This window comes from Lathyrus oleraceus, chromosome 7 (genome assembly GCF_024323335.1).
Source record: "Lathyrus oleraceus cultivar Zhongwan6 chromosome 7, CAAS_Psat_ZW6_1.0, whole genome shotgun sequence".
NCBI lineage: Eukaryota > Viridiplantae > Streptophyta > Magnoliopsida > Fabales > Fabaceae > Lathyrus > Lathyrus oleraceus.
In genome coordinates, this window is record NC_066585.1 from 244,213,721 (window position 1) to 244,228,999 (window position 15,279).

The 15,279-nt window shown below is 35.8% G+C and overlaps 2 protein-coding genes and 1 long non-coding RNA gene across 3 annotated transcripts; all 3 read right to left on the reverse strand.

Annotated features, from left to right (window-relative positions):
* Positions 1–2,066: 2,066 nt before the first annotated feature.
* LOC127100940 (uncharacterized) lies at positions 2,067–2,494 on the reverse strand. Its single transcript, XR_007794536.1, has 2 exons — positions 2,378–2,494; positions 2,067–2,279 (listed from the first exon to the last, which is right to left on the reverse strand). It is a non-coding gene; the product is annotated as an uncharacterized LOC127100940 (long non-coding RNA).
* Positions 2,495–3,319: 825 nt separating this feature from the next.
* On the reverse strand, positions 3,320–5,896 carry LOC127103216 (uncharacterized). Its single transcript, XM_051040485.1, has 3 exons — positions 5,407–5,896; positions 5,221–5,319; positions 3,320–3,553 (listed from the first exon to the last, which is right to left on the reverse strand). Exons 1-3 carry the CDS (start codon positions 5,848–5,850, stop codon positions 3,320–3,322), a joined length of 777 nt encoding a protein of 258 aa, XP_050896442.1. The 5' UTR covers positions 5,851–5,896.
* Positions 5,897–7,093: 1,197 nt separating this feature from the next.
* On the reverse strand, positions 7,094–8,286 carry LOC127103596 (senescence-specific cysteine protease SAG39). Its single transcript, XM_051040851.1, has 2 exons — positions 7,779–8,286; positions 7,094–7,695 (listed from the first exon to the last, which is right to left on the reverse strand). Exons 1-2 carry the CDS (start codon positions 8,224–8,226, stop codon positions 7,109–7,111), a joined length of 1,035 nt encoding a protein of 344 aa, XP_050896808.1. The 5' UTR covers positions 8,227–8,286; the 3' UTR covers positions 7,094–7,108.
* Between the last annotated feature and the right edge of the window lie 6,993 nt (positions 8,287–15,279).

The following is a 15,279-nucleotide window of genomic DNA, read 5'->3' on the forward strand; positions in this document are numbered from 1 at the left end:
AGGGTGAACATAATCTTTTGGTGCCTGGAGATAAGTTAGGGGAACCTCACCAGTAAGCGGGACCTCCTCCTCATCTACTAACTGACCACCGACGACCATCTTGAACAAGTCCATTTGACTCAAGTCTAACACTTGATAGAGGAAGGTTATCCGCTCCTTCGCCCATTCGAAGTACTGGTCATATGTTTCCAATAGGTCATCATTGAGTGCATAAATTCCCCCTAAACTTTCTATAGAGAGTTAAGGGCTACCTCAAGAGATCCCCTTAGGCTCTTTTCTACGGCAGTGTGAGCTCATGCCTATAATACCACCATTTTGAAAAAGATCTTTAAATCTTCTTTCTTTTTCATCAAGGTCCTTGTTGTCTTCTAACGTTGGATGATTTTCCCTTGAGCCATTACAAGTATATATTTCAATTCAACAATGACTTGAGTATAGTTCTCCCGCTGGACCCATTCTACCAAAAGGCCCCTTAGCAGGTGATTTTCGGCTATCCTTGACAGCTCAAAGGGCGATTTATCATGAATGCATTATAATAAATGATTAAATCCTTAGGAAAAAGGAGGAAACTCCCGATAAACCTGATAGTATTGAACATAGGGTCACTCTAGAAAGAAGGTTGAGGGGGATAACACTTTACTGGAAAAAACTTCTCCTTAGCCATGCATTCTCCAACAACTATAATATAACCGTCCTTCAGAATCTAGGAAGAACCCTCTCATTGTTTTTCAATTTTAATGGGGTGGGTAGCACCCAGGGTTTGGTAGCTGCTGCGCCTTTTTCCTTCCAATGTCATTCGGCCACCTAGGTGAATCAGAGGGTTGTTCGTCGATTGATGTTCATCTTTCTTCTTAGCCAGGTACTCATTCCTCTCCACTAGTGGAATTGTAGACATTTTTTCTGCAATAAAGTCATAAAAAAATATAAGATAGTGTAATACACAAACGACCTTAAAGTAAGTGTTTTTCCCGATCACATACTCACCCAAGTATTAATCTATCACATTATCATCTCCTTGATCTATAATGATTAGGGTATGAGAGCTCATAAACTTAAAATTGTTCAATACTTGAACTATCCATGGCTCATTTGAGGTAAGATCATCAAAGTCAAAGCCAATGATAACCATTAGATCACTTGTCTAAGACAATGGAAAGCGAGGGGCACCGGTCGCCCTAGTCATGACCATGGAGGCATAATCCCATCCTCAGACCCTAAGGAACTTATCTTTCCGGTATACGTAAGGTTTTGAGTGGGGCTTTAACAATCTTCTCCCTGGAAGACCGCATAAGGCCACCAAGCCACTTTTTGCCCTGATTTTGATGTTATAAAAAGAGAAGAATACCAGAACGGTAGAAAAACTCTCAACCGCTGACATATAACTTTGGACGCCCTAATACCCCAACTGGTTGGCCTAAGCTGAGAAGTAACGCCATTTTCAATCTTCTCCCTGTCAAGAACTTGTGAAAGGAATGCACACTACAACAGACAAGACCTTAGACAGCGCTTTTTTTAGCCTTAGACAGCGCTTTAAAGCGCTGTCTAAACCTCCGTTGCTAAAGGTTTAGACAGCGCTTTTTTAAATCTTAAAAGCGCTGTCTAAGCCCCCCCCTTAGACAGCGCTTTGGCCAAAAGCGCTTTATAAGACCCTCTTATTTTAAATTTTTTAGGTATACCTTAGACAGCGCTTTTGAAAAGCGCTGTCTAAGCCCCACCCCCTTAGACAGCGCTTTGGCCAAAAGCGCTTTCTAAGACCCTCCTATTTTAATTTTTTTAGGTATACCTTAGACAGCGCTTTTCAAAAAGCGCTGTCTAAGCCCCCCCCTTAGACAGCGCTTTTGCCTAAAGCGCTTTCTAATCCCCCCCTTAGACAACGCTTTTTACAAAAGCGCTGTCTAAGGTATACGAAATTTTTTGAAGCTTTTGTTTTAAACCACATTTTTTCCAGGTTTATAAACCAGAATTTCTACCTGTTTTCAACCAGATTTTGACAGACAATTATCACATTTTATATATGCCATTTTGGCCTTTTTTCTACCAATTTTTGGCTAACAAATATATATATATATACCAATTCAAACCAATTTTGCCTTAAATGTATCAAAATATATACAAATTTATGTACACATTTACAAGTCATAACATATACTACAAATGTACACATTAATTACACAAATTTATGAACAAACATTGAGCTCTATCATGAATTGACACCACTCCTCTTTGATTTCGTCCACTTGATCCTTTGTATAAAATGCACACTTGAATTCATCAAAGTACTACATAATAATATAACATATTTTGAATTAATTCCAACTATTTAATTATATGAGATATGTGTAAATATAAAAATAACTCATAAGTTAGAAATACATACATCGGTGGGAATCTTTAATCGGCCCAAAGCAAGAGTATCTCGCATAAAGTAAACCGGATTAACACCTCTTTTGAAACATAAAGTAAACCGGATTAACATAAAGTAAACATCATTAACATAAGTTGTTTAATTAATAAAACAAAGTAGACCGGATTTACCTAATATATGTATTGACAACGGTGACGCCGATTTCTTCATGACTAAAAACTTGCATGAAACCGTGGACTCGGTATGCCGTGGAATCGCATTATCTTTTGATTTGGATTTTGTGGGAGTCTATTTAACATAACCAAGGAAAATATGTAAGTAAAATTTTAAGCATAAATTTTAAACTTTGAATATACACATTAAAGTTAACATAAGTTTTAAGCATACCTCATATCCTACGCATATGAGGTTTGTCGGCCATGCTACAAACGAACCTACTGCTTCGTGCACCGTTGTTGCATCCGAATCATCGCTAGGATATGGTAATGCTGCATTCGGCTCAACTGCAATATCAACTGATACCTTCAAACATCCAGCAGGGAGCTCTCTAGTGTGGAGTAATACTCCGCTAACGTTATGCACTTTTCCCTTGCCAACCATCCGATAGTATGGTGACGACAAATACAGCTGACAATGGGAAATGCCCTAAAACCAATAATAACAAGAAATCGTTAATGTGTATATATGTCAAATACATAATTTAAGCAAATAGTTCAATTTAAGACAATTATATGTAATTACCTCTGGTCTAAGGGGGGGTAATTTGTAGAGTCGTAGGTTTGAAGCTATATCTCACAAATTCTATCAAAAAGACACGAGCATTTGAGCTTGACAACATGGACCCAGATACTAAACCTTTGTCAATACAAGGAGCAAACCAGAGAAAAATAATCCTGTTCACTCATCACTGCAGTTGATCGGAATACTTTTCTACACAGCCTAGGACAAAATAAACTACCACGTACAAGGATTACTCAGATGAAAACTGTCCAATATTAAGAAGACATTACCTTTGTCTCTAACAATTCTTCGTGAAATTTCATTTAGAATCTCAGCAACTTGTGAGTCCTTTAATGCAGAAGCTCTCCTTAATTGAATTAAATCAGCTATAACATCAGGGTTGAATGGTTTCTCGTTCAGAGCATATCGGATGTATTTGTGCAAAATTTCTTCCAAGACAAAACCTGTCTGGATATGAATTTTTTGTTACTTAAAATCAATGACACATGCAGAGGAAGTCAAAAGTATGGTAAGCCAGCAAACAGAAAAATGAATTTCCATGAGATTTTTCCAGCCAGCAAAATGAAAGCTAAGAACTACTTTCATGATCTAGACAGATGGCATGATCCTTTATTAAAGAAACATTTGCACAGAAAAAACATATCATGATTAGGAATCGAAGCATATACACATCAACAACAAAAGTTTCACCTAAGGTTAGACAGGCAAAATTCAATATTTCAGACAAACCGTTAATATATATACTACAAAGAATATTACAATGACTTGATGATGGTAATTTTATACAATACCAGTTTAGAACTTATGGTCTTTTAGTGGAATCATTGTTCTTATTTTGTAAAACCAAGATACATTATCAATAATAACGAAACCGATATAAATAGGAGCAAATAGCCAAATACTCAGCCTTATAGATTAGTATGTAAAAGAAAACAGTGTTTCTAATGCAAATGATAAGCAATCAAGTATGTCAAGTTACCCCTATCTGATAGGCACTCGTGCAGAAGAACATAAAAAAAGAAAAATAAGTTATCATTATTTAAAAATTAAAACTAGAAATCAGTTCATGATTTAACCTTGTGCGGAATACCAGAAAAGGAGAAGTAACAAATGATTCAATTCAGTGTTCTGAATATGAGATTCACTATATGTAGTTGCAGATAGTGTTATGACTATCGTGATAGTGAAATATTTTACCTTGTTGTGGATTTTTAATCTGTTACCCTAGCATTGTATGACACTGATTCTCAACAGATAAGAAGAATCTACTCTGCTGTCAGTTATACTATTGCTACAAACTTCTCCACATACTTCCTATCAAGGTAGCACTTGTTACATTACAACCCAAAAGAAAAGGAGGGCTGAAGATCAACTGGCCTAGCAGTTGTCTCATGGGCCCAAGGAATGGGAAGTGTAAGGAGAAACAAAGGACAGTTGAGAAAGAATCTTGTGATGGAAGAAGGGGAGCTAGTTGAGATGGGAGAGTTAGTTAATGATGGTGGGGAAGTTATCAAATAGTAGGAGAAACATATGTTAGTTGTGAATAAAGAGTTTCCCTATGTAATCAAATTATTATCATCAATAAATCTTGTATTTACATCTATCTTGCGGGTTTCTTTAATTTCAAATAGTTGAGAATATTGGTTTGTATCAGAAATCAACAAACATGGGGAAGAACAAAGCTTCTCTACCCATTATTGACGCAGATTCAAAAAGTGATTCCATAACCCCTAGACAAAATGTGAGGCCATATATTATTCAACAGCAAATGTCAAATAGTGACCACATGTCATATTCAAGGTTTTAGAAAAAGGTCTGCAACTGCAACACAGACCTGCAATATCAAGAGTTTTTCTATATCTCTATGACTATAAAGTGTCAGCAGTTGCAGTCACATTTGTATACAATTTTTCACAATAACAAAGATTGCGACAAAAATTAATTACAAACTCAGGTCTACAGCGAAAATATAAAGGTTTAGATGTCTCTACAACTGAAATCGCGGTTGCATTTGCTCGCATTCTGCGACAATATCATGGTTTGCAGCATAACTACAATCACAATTTAGAATCATACCCAACTACAATTTAAAGTAAATATTTTCTATAACTCACCTTATTTTCGATTCCTTTGAGATCATCAACCTTAACTTCATCTCGTCCTCTTTGTAACAAATCATCAACAGACTTACACAACAACGCATTTTTACCAACCTGAAACAAACAAACAAACAAACAAACATTATAATTTCCTATAAGCGCAATGAACAAAAAAAAATCCAAAGAAACAAAAAAACCAACCAATTTCCTGCGTTGTGCTTTGGGAGAACTGAATTTCCTAACGGTTTTAACAAACGCGATAACGAAAGTGAGACCAGCATAACCAAGAGGAACGGCGAGAATCCACGGCAACGAAGTGGGACCCACTCTCGGACCGGGAATCGCTTGGGTAACAGAACCGGTGAACTCAACGAGGTCGAGAGCTTTTTCTTGAATCCACGGAAGTTCCTCTTCTACTTCAACCTCAACAACTTCATCTTGTCTAGATTGTTTAGGGTTATTGTTACTGGAAGGGTTTTTCGATGATGACGCTGAAGCAACGGTTGAGATTGAAGTAGGTGATGATAAGAGTGGTTTTGGGTGGAGTGTAGGGGAAAAGAAGGGTTGAGATTGAAAAGGGGTTAGGGATGGGTTTTTGTTTGGGAGAGAGAGAAAATGGGAAGTGAGAGAAGAAGTGAAAGCCATTGGAATGGGTTTTTTTTAATTGAAAGACTTTAAACAGCGCTTTCTCAAAAGCGCTGACTAAGGTCTATATTTAAAAGCGCTTTCATTATTTTTTTAGAACATTTTCCGTGTTTTATTTTTATTTTAACCTTAGACAGCGCTTTCTTTTAAAAGCGCTGTCTAAGATGCGCTGTTAAAAAACCTTTTTGGCGTAGTGGCACTACGCACCTAGAAGGATTGAATATGGAAAATATTAAATAAGGAAGGATGTGATCTTTTTATAGGGAGGGGAAGTCTAGCCGTAGAGGAAACCTACCACCGCCCACTGTGCACCTCAACAATTACAAGAAAAGGGAAACATTCCCTATGTAAGAGACACAGGTAAGGCCCAATTTGGCTTTCTAAGGAAAATCATCATTGATCACATTCAATGCAACACATGCTTTCCTCAACTGATGTTTGATTTCCCTCAACTGACGGACGCTTGATTTCCTCATCCGAGTGACATTTGATTTCCTTCAGCTGATTGACGGGTGACTCACCTTCCCGCATGAGCTACCTCTAAACTTATAAGATACCTTAAAAGTATTTGACATCCCTTAATGAATAGGAGTTGCCACGCATTGTACTTTTAGCAAGTACAAGTTTTATTCTTCGATCTCTAAGTTTTTTTAACTCTTCAACAAAAATATCAAACATTCCTTCCATTCTAGATGAGAACACTATTTTCTAATTTTTTAAAACTTTTTTTCAGATTAGATATGATCAGATACAAGTTGATAGAACACAATTGATATAGAAGAAATAAATATAAAAATTCTCTTTAATTACATAATAATGTAGTAGAACTTCTAGAATTTACACCTCCCTCAATCTCAAAATGGTATTTTTCAATCAAATTTCAAGATAGCATCACTAGAGCACCCCTTTATTTTATATTTATAGGAAACACTTTTATTTTTTTAATTAATTAATTCTAACTGCAGTTATATAAGACAATTATTTTTAATAACTGTTTACTAATACTATCCGAATAATTAAGTATTATATCTTACATAATCCAAATTTTAAAGAGATTTTCTCAAGAGAATACAACTTAAATCTGTCCATATGTTAGTAGAAATAAACATATACGATGTGTGGATGTACTTTAAAGTTTAAATAACACAGTTTAATGTTGTTAAAATATAAGGTTACATGTATATGTATCCATACAAGATCAAGTAAAAAATACAAGCATATGGATGAGATTGAATGTGTACATAATTGGAGAAATTAATTAGGCAGTTGGATATGAAGAATCCATGGCAATGCCGCACAAGCCTTCCTTAGCAGCTATACCTCTTTGCATCCTTATATATCCTTTCTCACCCCACACTGTTCCCCATGAATTCTTAACCAACCAATAGTCAGTACCATTTGCACTTCCATAACCAACAGCAGTAACGCCATGATCTAACTCAGTTCCGCATTCTCCTGTATAAATTCCATGCGAATAAAACATGAAACTTGAATCACTAGCATCAATAGAAACTGATATTGGTTGGTTAGCCACAGCTTTGAGAAGTGCATCCTCACTGTTAACCGGAACTTTCTCGTATCCTTTAATCTTAGCAACAGGAACGGTTGTTGCAGTGTTACAACTTCCATCAGTTGCTTTATAAGGGTAATTCGTCTCACTTGTGATTCCACCATTTTTAATGATAAATTCAAATCCATCTTCCATTAAACCTCCTTCACAACCTTGGTCTTCACCTTTTGTGTCACAATCAACTAGCTCTTGTTCTGAGAGAGATACTAGTTTACCTGTTGTTATTTGGTTGATACCTTCAGTTGCAGCAACAGTTGAAAATGCCCAGCAACTCCCTTGATTCATTTTCAAAACAAACATTAATTATTCGAAACAAATAATATCTAGTAAAATATTGTTCATTGTTTATGTTACTTACCACATTGACCTTGGTCCTTGATTGGAGTAACAGCTCCTTTTACCCTCCAATCTACAGATGCTGGAATAGAAGTAACATCTTCATACATAAATGATGTTGAAGTTAACTCAGTAGTAGAAGACCTCTTTTTGTAACCATTACGAGAAGCTTTAAATTCGTCAAGAGTCAAATCAGCAAGGTGATTAACACTTAGTTTGTAAGGTTTGTTGTTGGCATCATTGAATGATTCAATGAATTCAACATTGTCCTTGAATATCATGAAACGTTTGTCTTTCTCAGCATCATCATTATACACTTTGCTATATTCTGTCATCCATTGCTCGTGTCTTTCTTCTAAGGATGGTGATGATGTTGATTGTTGCAGCTTTCGGGACATTACATTGGTGATATTGAGAGCAAGGATGAGGAACAGAACACACATGTATTGTTTTTGGTTGTTAGAAACCATTTTGTTGTTATCAAAGAAAGCCTTGTTGAGTTGAGGTGTGTATGTTTATGTGTTGGAGAAAGAAATGTAAATTGATATGAATTGAAATAAAATGGAAGTGGTGGTTTATATAGATATAAAAAAAACTTTAAATTAATCTGAATTTGCTGCCACGGCATATTTCATTGTTTCTTTAGTTTATTTAGTTATTTTATATTATTATTTAAAGAACATGGTAGCTTTTGTTCTGTCTAAGGGGATTTTCAATTTGGTTAAAACTCATTAAACTACATGTGAAAACAGAATAGCGAACAACCTACCCAAAATAAAATATAATATATATGGGCAAACAATATTTGGAATTATGATTTGCTGAAGTCTAATGTTGCATGGTGATTGAATTCCCTTGCACGAAAGTTTTTTGAATCGCATGATAATGCTTCATGACATTAATTTCTGTTTTCTCTGATTTGAAGATAATCTCTTAATGCATGCGTAGTACTTTATTTCATTTGATGGTTACTTGTAATATTTGACCGAGTGAATAGAAAAACCGATTTTTTTTATAAGCAAAATATATTAAAATAAAGTATGTCAATAATAAATTAAAACTTGTCAATAAAATATATTAATAAAAGATTAAATTATTCAATTTACAATAAAATATTACAATAAAAATTTAAATAAAAAAGATTATGTTAAGTTACCATAACAAATAAATGAAAATAAATAAATATATTATATTACTATATGCAAAAATCATAAACTTCATTTGAAACAAAATAATAAATAAATTTAGGTGATAATTTTCTATCCACCTCTAAAGTCGAATAATGTACTTCCAATCAATCATTTAATGTTATTTAATTTTATTATATTTAATTATTTATTAAATTATTTAAATTCAAGAGATTTTCAAGATAATTTTTTGTTCTAATGAGTAGATAAGAATTTCTCAGAAATATAAATATCACAAATAAGATAGATATACTCGACAAGAGTGCGTACATACTTTGTAGTACATGTGCTTGAGAGACAATGTTACAATAAAAATTTGAATAAATATTGTTTAATGCGTGATTGTAACCGGTTACAGTTGAAACATGATTGAATTGTAACTGATTATTGCACGAATGCAATTGGTTACCACACTATATCAATGAAACAAAAGCGTTTAGTAACCGATTATTGCGGGGATGTAATCGATTACAACAATAGTTTTTTGTTTGTTACATGTACCTCATTCCATGTAAATGTACATATACCCTTTGGGTATTTCAATAATAAAGTCTTCACCATTTTCACCCTCAATATTTACTCTCTCTCATTCTCCCACTCTCTTACTCTCCGCATTGAAAATCATCATTCATCTTCACTCAATCTTGATCATCCTCTTACGCATATCCAAAATATGCTCCAAACATTTGTTTCACTGTGATCTTTACTCAATCCTAACAGTACCTTGTCTGAACTCTTGGCTTATCTGAAATAGAAACTCCCATTTTCGAATTTTTTTATCTAAATATCGCACTTTTTTAAAATAAAATCCAAAATAACCCCGTTTTCAAAAAAAATCTCAAACTACCCCAGTTTCAAAAAAAAATACGTAAGGCATAGGCGCCAGATCCAATTTGCGCCTAACCTTAAACTTTAAGTGCGGCGCCAATTGGATTGGCTACATCACATGGTGTTGTCAATTCAATTGGCGTCCATGTGTAATTTTGAATAGAAGGCGTCAATTGGTCTGCCGTCTCAGTGTAATGTGAAATTTTTTGATTATAAATAGATGTGTTGTGTGATTCATTTTTCCACATCTCATTTCATCATATTGCAAACATGTTTGGTGTTCGTCGTCGCTATGGAAAAATGATTTATTCGAGAGACAAGTCTTCGATGTTAATGCTCTTCTAGAACATTTGTAGTTTGGATCAACTGGAGAGAGAGTTGGTTCAATTGTTAGATGGAAAAATACCAGAAGGAGAAAAAATTAGAAGTATTGAGAGACTCGATAATATATTTGATTAGGTGCGAGTAAAAACTGATAAGGATGGTAGGGAAATGATGTTTGGATGAGATGACATCAGTTTGATTGTTGTAATCAGTTAGAAATGTTCTGTTTTAAGTTTTCTTATGTTGTGGTGATGTTTATCGTTAACCTTGTTGTAACAAAAAGATAGTGATATATAAAAATGCAAGGTTATAAAAATTGAAAGGAGATACTAAATTATGATGAAGATGTTGCTCCTAGATTGGGACATTTGTTCTTATCGTGTCCTGGTTGACGATATATACTACATAATCTAATCATTTTATCAGTCGTATCCATTTTTGTTCTAATACGCGTGCTATTTGGCCGTCCTTTTTTCTTTCTTCGCATCTCATCGTTATGCCAAATTATGTCACCTTCATATGGAGGACAGTATTCCTCCATTGGTAGCACTGAGAAGGTTTTGTTATACACATTCATGATGGTAATGGCCTTGTAAACATCAGATAGATGGTTGTAAGTGTCCTTGCGAGTATGTGTGCATGCTGCAATGACATGGGAGCAAGGAATACGGAAGGCCTGGAACTTTCCATAATCGCACCAACTTTTGTTTAGTTTGACAGCATATGATAAATTTGGCATTCCCTTATTGTGGTCCATTGTTTCCTGTACACTGAAATTTTACCTATGACAGTCAAAGACTGTAACCGTGTGTGTGCTAGCTTTGATGCTTTCCTCTTTCATCACTTACATACAACATTCACTGAATATTTGACCAGACATTAACATTTCACTCCATCTTTCACCTCTGGTTGCGAAGGTAGAAGCCAACCTAAAATAGGTTGTTCTGACCAAAGCGGTTATTGGTAGATTTCTAATGCCTTTGAATACGTCGTTCATGCATTCCATAAGGTTTGTTGTCATGTGGCCCCATCGACAGCCTCTGTCAAATGCCCTTGTCTGCTACTCTACTGGTATGTTATCTACCCATCTTCTTGCATCTGCATTAGACAATCTAATTTCATCACAGTAATGTTGAAATGATGGCTGAGTTAAAGCATATCCTGCATTCACCACTTTTTTGCGAAGGTTCTTATCTTTGATTGCATGAATGAAGTTTTGTGCGATATGTCTAATGCAATAGACATGGGTAGAAGGAGGACCATATCATTCGTTATCATGGTTATTGTAAGCACTCTCAATGGCAGCATGTCTATTTGAAATCAAATAGTGATTGGCTTGTGGAGCGACATGTGTTCTGAGATGTCAAAGGAAGAAACCCCAACCACCAGCGGTTTTACCTTCAACAAGAGAAAAGGCAATGGGAAAGACATTATTGTTGTCGTCTTGTGCAACAGCCATAAGCAAAGTGCCCTTGTATTTGTTGTATAACCATATCCCATCAACTTGAATAATAGGTTTTCAGAATGCAAAACCTTTGATGCACGGTTCAAACGTCCAAAAGAGGCGATGAAAGATTCTATTTCCAGCAACATAGGTTCCGTCTGCCGTAAATGCTGGAAATGTCTCCATAATTGTAACAGTTACTGGTACGTATGTTTTTGGTGCCCATAAAAACCGTGGCAATTCTTTGTATGAATCCTCCTAGTTGCCGAATACATGTTCAACAACCTTTGTCCTCGTAATCCACGCTTTCTTATAAGATAGAGTATTATTATACTCACCTTCACTGATGGGTCTTTGTTAACAAGTGGCAAAATGTCTTGACATATCAATGCAGCGCTAAATTTACGGTGATCTTGTTCAATATTAGTTGCAATGCAACTATGAGGTGGGGATATATAAGCTATCTCCCAAGAGTCTCTTCTCTTTTTGTGAGACGCAACCAACTCAAATCAGTGCGTTTCACGGTGAAATCAGTAGAGTTATTCATGTGAAATTTTTTGATAGCTTGCACACATTCTTCTTTGGTGCGAAACATGTCTCCCACTTTTAACTCATCCTCTGATCGTGGATACGGGATATAAAAAACATAGTTGGATGTTTCATCGTCATGTAGATCCATGTTTGTCATATGTTGAGGTGGATTATATACATGACTTGGAGGTAATGGTGTTGGATGATCGTCATCATTAATGTTGTTGTTCAACATATGATCGACCTGTGTCTTAGTCTCTTCTTCTTCTTCTTCAACGATGTTGACTTCTGCTTCTGCTTCTGGGTCGGCTTCATCTGATTTTTCTGAATCAAACTCATTAGATTCAACTTGATTAGTTATCTGAGATTGCTGAGATGGCATACTTGGTTGAAGAGTAATATATAACTCAATATATTTGCAACCAGAATGTTCGTGACTAACAAACATATATTCAACATCTTCATCGTCCTGTACCTTTAGCGAGAAAAATTTGCATTGACTGTTCTCGAAAAAAATTGGATTTTGATACGGGATTTGTGACACAAGACCAAATCCTATGCAGGATTCAATTCATTTTTTCAAATGCAAGAAATATGAATTTCTCTTAATCGTTAGTTGGATAGTATCGGTGTTTCGAAAACAAAACCCATAATAGATCACACTCATATGTCTCACCGTTGCAGTGAGCAATGATAGTATATTTTGGTACAGATGACATTGTAATATTTTTTGCGCAGATGAAAAGTAATATTTGTTTGGTGCAGATGAATTTGTGTTGATTGTTGGATGTAGATAGTAAGGCACTTAAATATACAAGTGATGTGTCAAGCATGCAAGCCCTAGCTCCAGCCCAATTGGCGCTAGCATGCAAGCATTGTACATGGGCACCAGTCCAACTGGCGCTAGCATGTATTCCTTGTAGACCTCATAACTCAACATGTAGAGCCATACAGGCGCCAGGCTAGGTGAAGACCATGCATTCATGCAAGCCTAGGAGGTGCCAATTTAATTGGCGTTAGCATGTTACATTTGCATGTGTAAGTCAAACCATTTGGCGCTAGCATGCAAGCATTATTATCCATGCATTCAAACTTTTGTATGCCTTTGCATGTCCCTCATTATAAATAGCCATGCAAGTCTCAAATTTTTTCCTCACTAACAATCACTTCTTCCTCTACAACAACAACTCTTTCATCTGCAACAACCACTGTTTCAAATATTTACTCCAACAAGATGTCTCTCCTTACTATGGGTGAATCGCACAAAGGCACAGTTGCAAACATAGCAACTTATGTAAGCGTTTAATTCTTGTATTATTTTTCTAAAATAATTTTTAATAACGATACTTAACTTTTTGTTTATCTTTTATAAAGTAACGTATTTTGTTGTTTCTTTTTTAGGATGTTTCTAGGTTTCGAACTCGGGTCCACAAATTTGTACACATGGACCCGATGATTCAACTGTATGTCAAACTCGCCGGTTTTTGACATATAAGCAAAATAATGTCTCGGTCGGTGGATAATAAATTTATTCTTGCATTATGTGAAAGATGGCGTCCCGTGACACACACATTCTGGTTTTCAACCGGTGAATGTACCGTGACGTTAGAAGACGTCTACATGTTATTGGGACTGTCTATCGAAGGTAAGGCGGTAAATGACAAAATCAACTATGCAAATTTAATTTACATGGACCTCTTGGATGATGATTTGTTAAATGATAACTCGAGAGGTCAAGGTATACTCCTTTCACGCCTTAAGGCATATTATAACAGCTTACAATTAGATGAGAATTCTATCGAAGAGGCTCGAAAAGTAAAAACTAGGTGTTATATTATGCTTTTAATTGGTTTATTTTTATTTCCCGAAGGTAGTGGTTCTAGTATGCATGTTATGTATTTACCTTTACTAAGACATGTAGATAGAATAGGAAGTTAGAGTTTGGGGTCCGCTTGTTTGGCTTATCTTTATAGCTCTTTGTGTAAAAATGCACCAAAGACACATCTATATTTTCTGGATGTGTTGTTTTGCTCCAAGCATGGGGTTAGTCCAGACTACCATCCCTAGCGTCCTTCAACAACAACCCACTCACATTCCCGTATGCACAAAAGTAAGTTCTTAAAATGGACTATATTTACTTACCTTACCGATTATTATCTCTAAATAATATTTTTTACTTTTATGGCGAAGATGGTCGGCACGTGGTATGAGTTATAACAGATTTCCTAGGCACTATATTATCCAGTATCGCAATCTCTTGGATCACCTTCGACCAACAGATGTATGGCCATTAACCTAATTATTTCCTAATAATTTGTTAATTTCTTCTACCAAATTTATAATCTAATATATGTTCACATTTCAGTTCATTTGGCGTTCATATCTAAATTTGGATCATGACCATGAAATCGACGAACAAGAGGTAGTTGTTTGGATTGCATGCACACCAATCATAAGATTCACCACTGTGGAGATGCACAATAGTAATTGTGTTAAATTGTAGTTCGGTATGCTTTAACACATCCCAGGTCCCCTGGAAAACTTAAGAGAATGGCATCTATGCAAAGTTAACGAACAATGAAACTTTAACCCATGGCAAAGCTTCGCTAAATCTGAGTGTTTCAAATGGAAGCACCACCAAGACCATGTCTTAACTGACCATGTGATGCAAACTGAAGAAAAACCAAGTCGTAATTATATGGCTTGGTACAGATCGGTTGGATTTGAGTTCATCGCCAAGGATATGTACCTATATGACCCACGACATGCAACTTACACACCAGAAGGGTCAATATCTAACCCCTAACAACATTGTCAGACCGGTAACTCACAACCCCCTATCCATCAAAATTCCCGATCCACAAACACACAAACGTACAACCCTAACATGCCAAACACCCAACCACAATACCAAGAGCATACCCCGTACCACCACCAACAACTAGATCATCATTAAGACATCCAACATCGTTATGCACCCAACGCATTCCTATCATAGCCGCCTAATCCAAAACACTCAATGATCATTTAACACCAATCGTCCCTCCTCCTACCATAGCCAAGAAGCTCAAACATCTCAAAACCAAAACCTTCAACAACCATATCACTACCAAACACCACTACAATCATTTCAACCTTTCCTCGATGCATCATTCACACCAATGTATCCCTTAAATCGTCCCGGTTTCCCTCCAACAACTCAAACACAA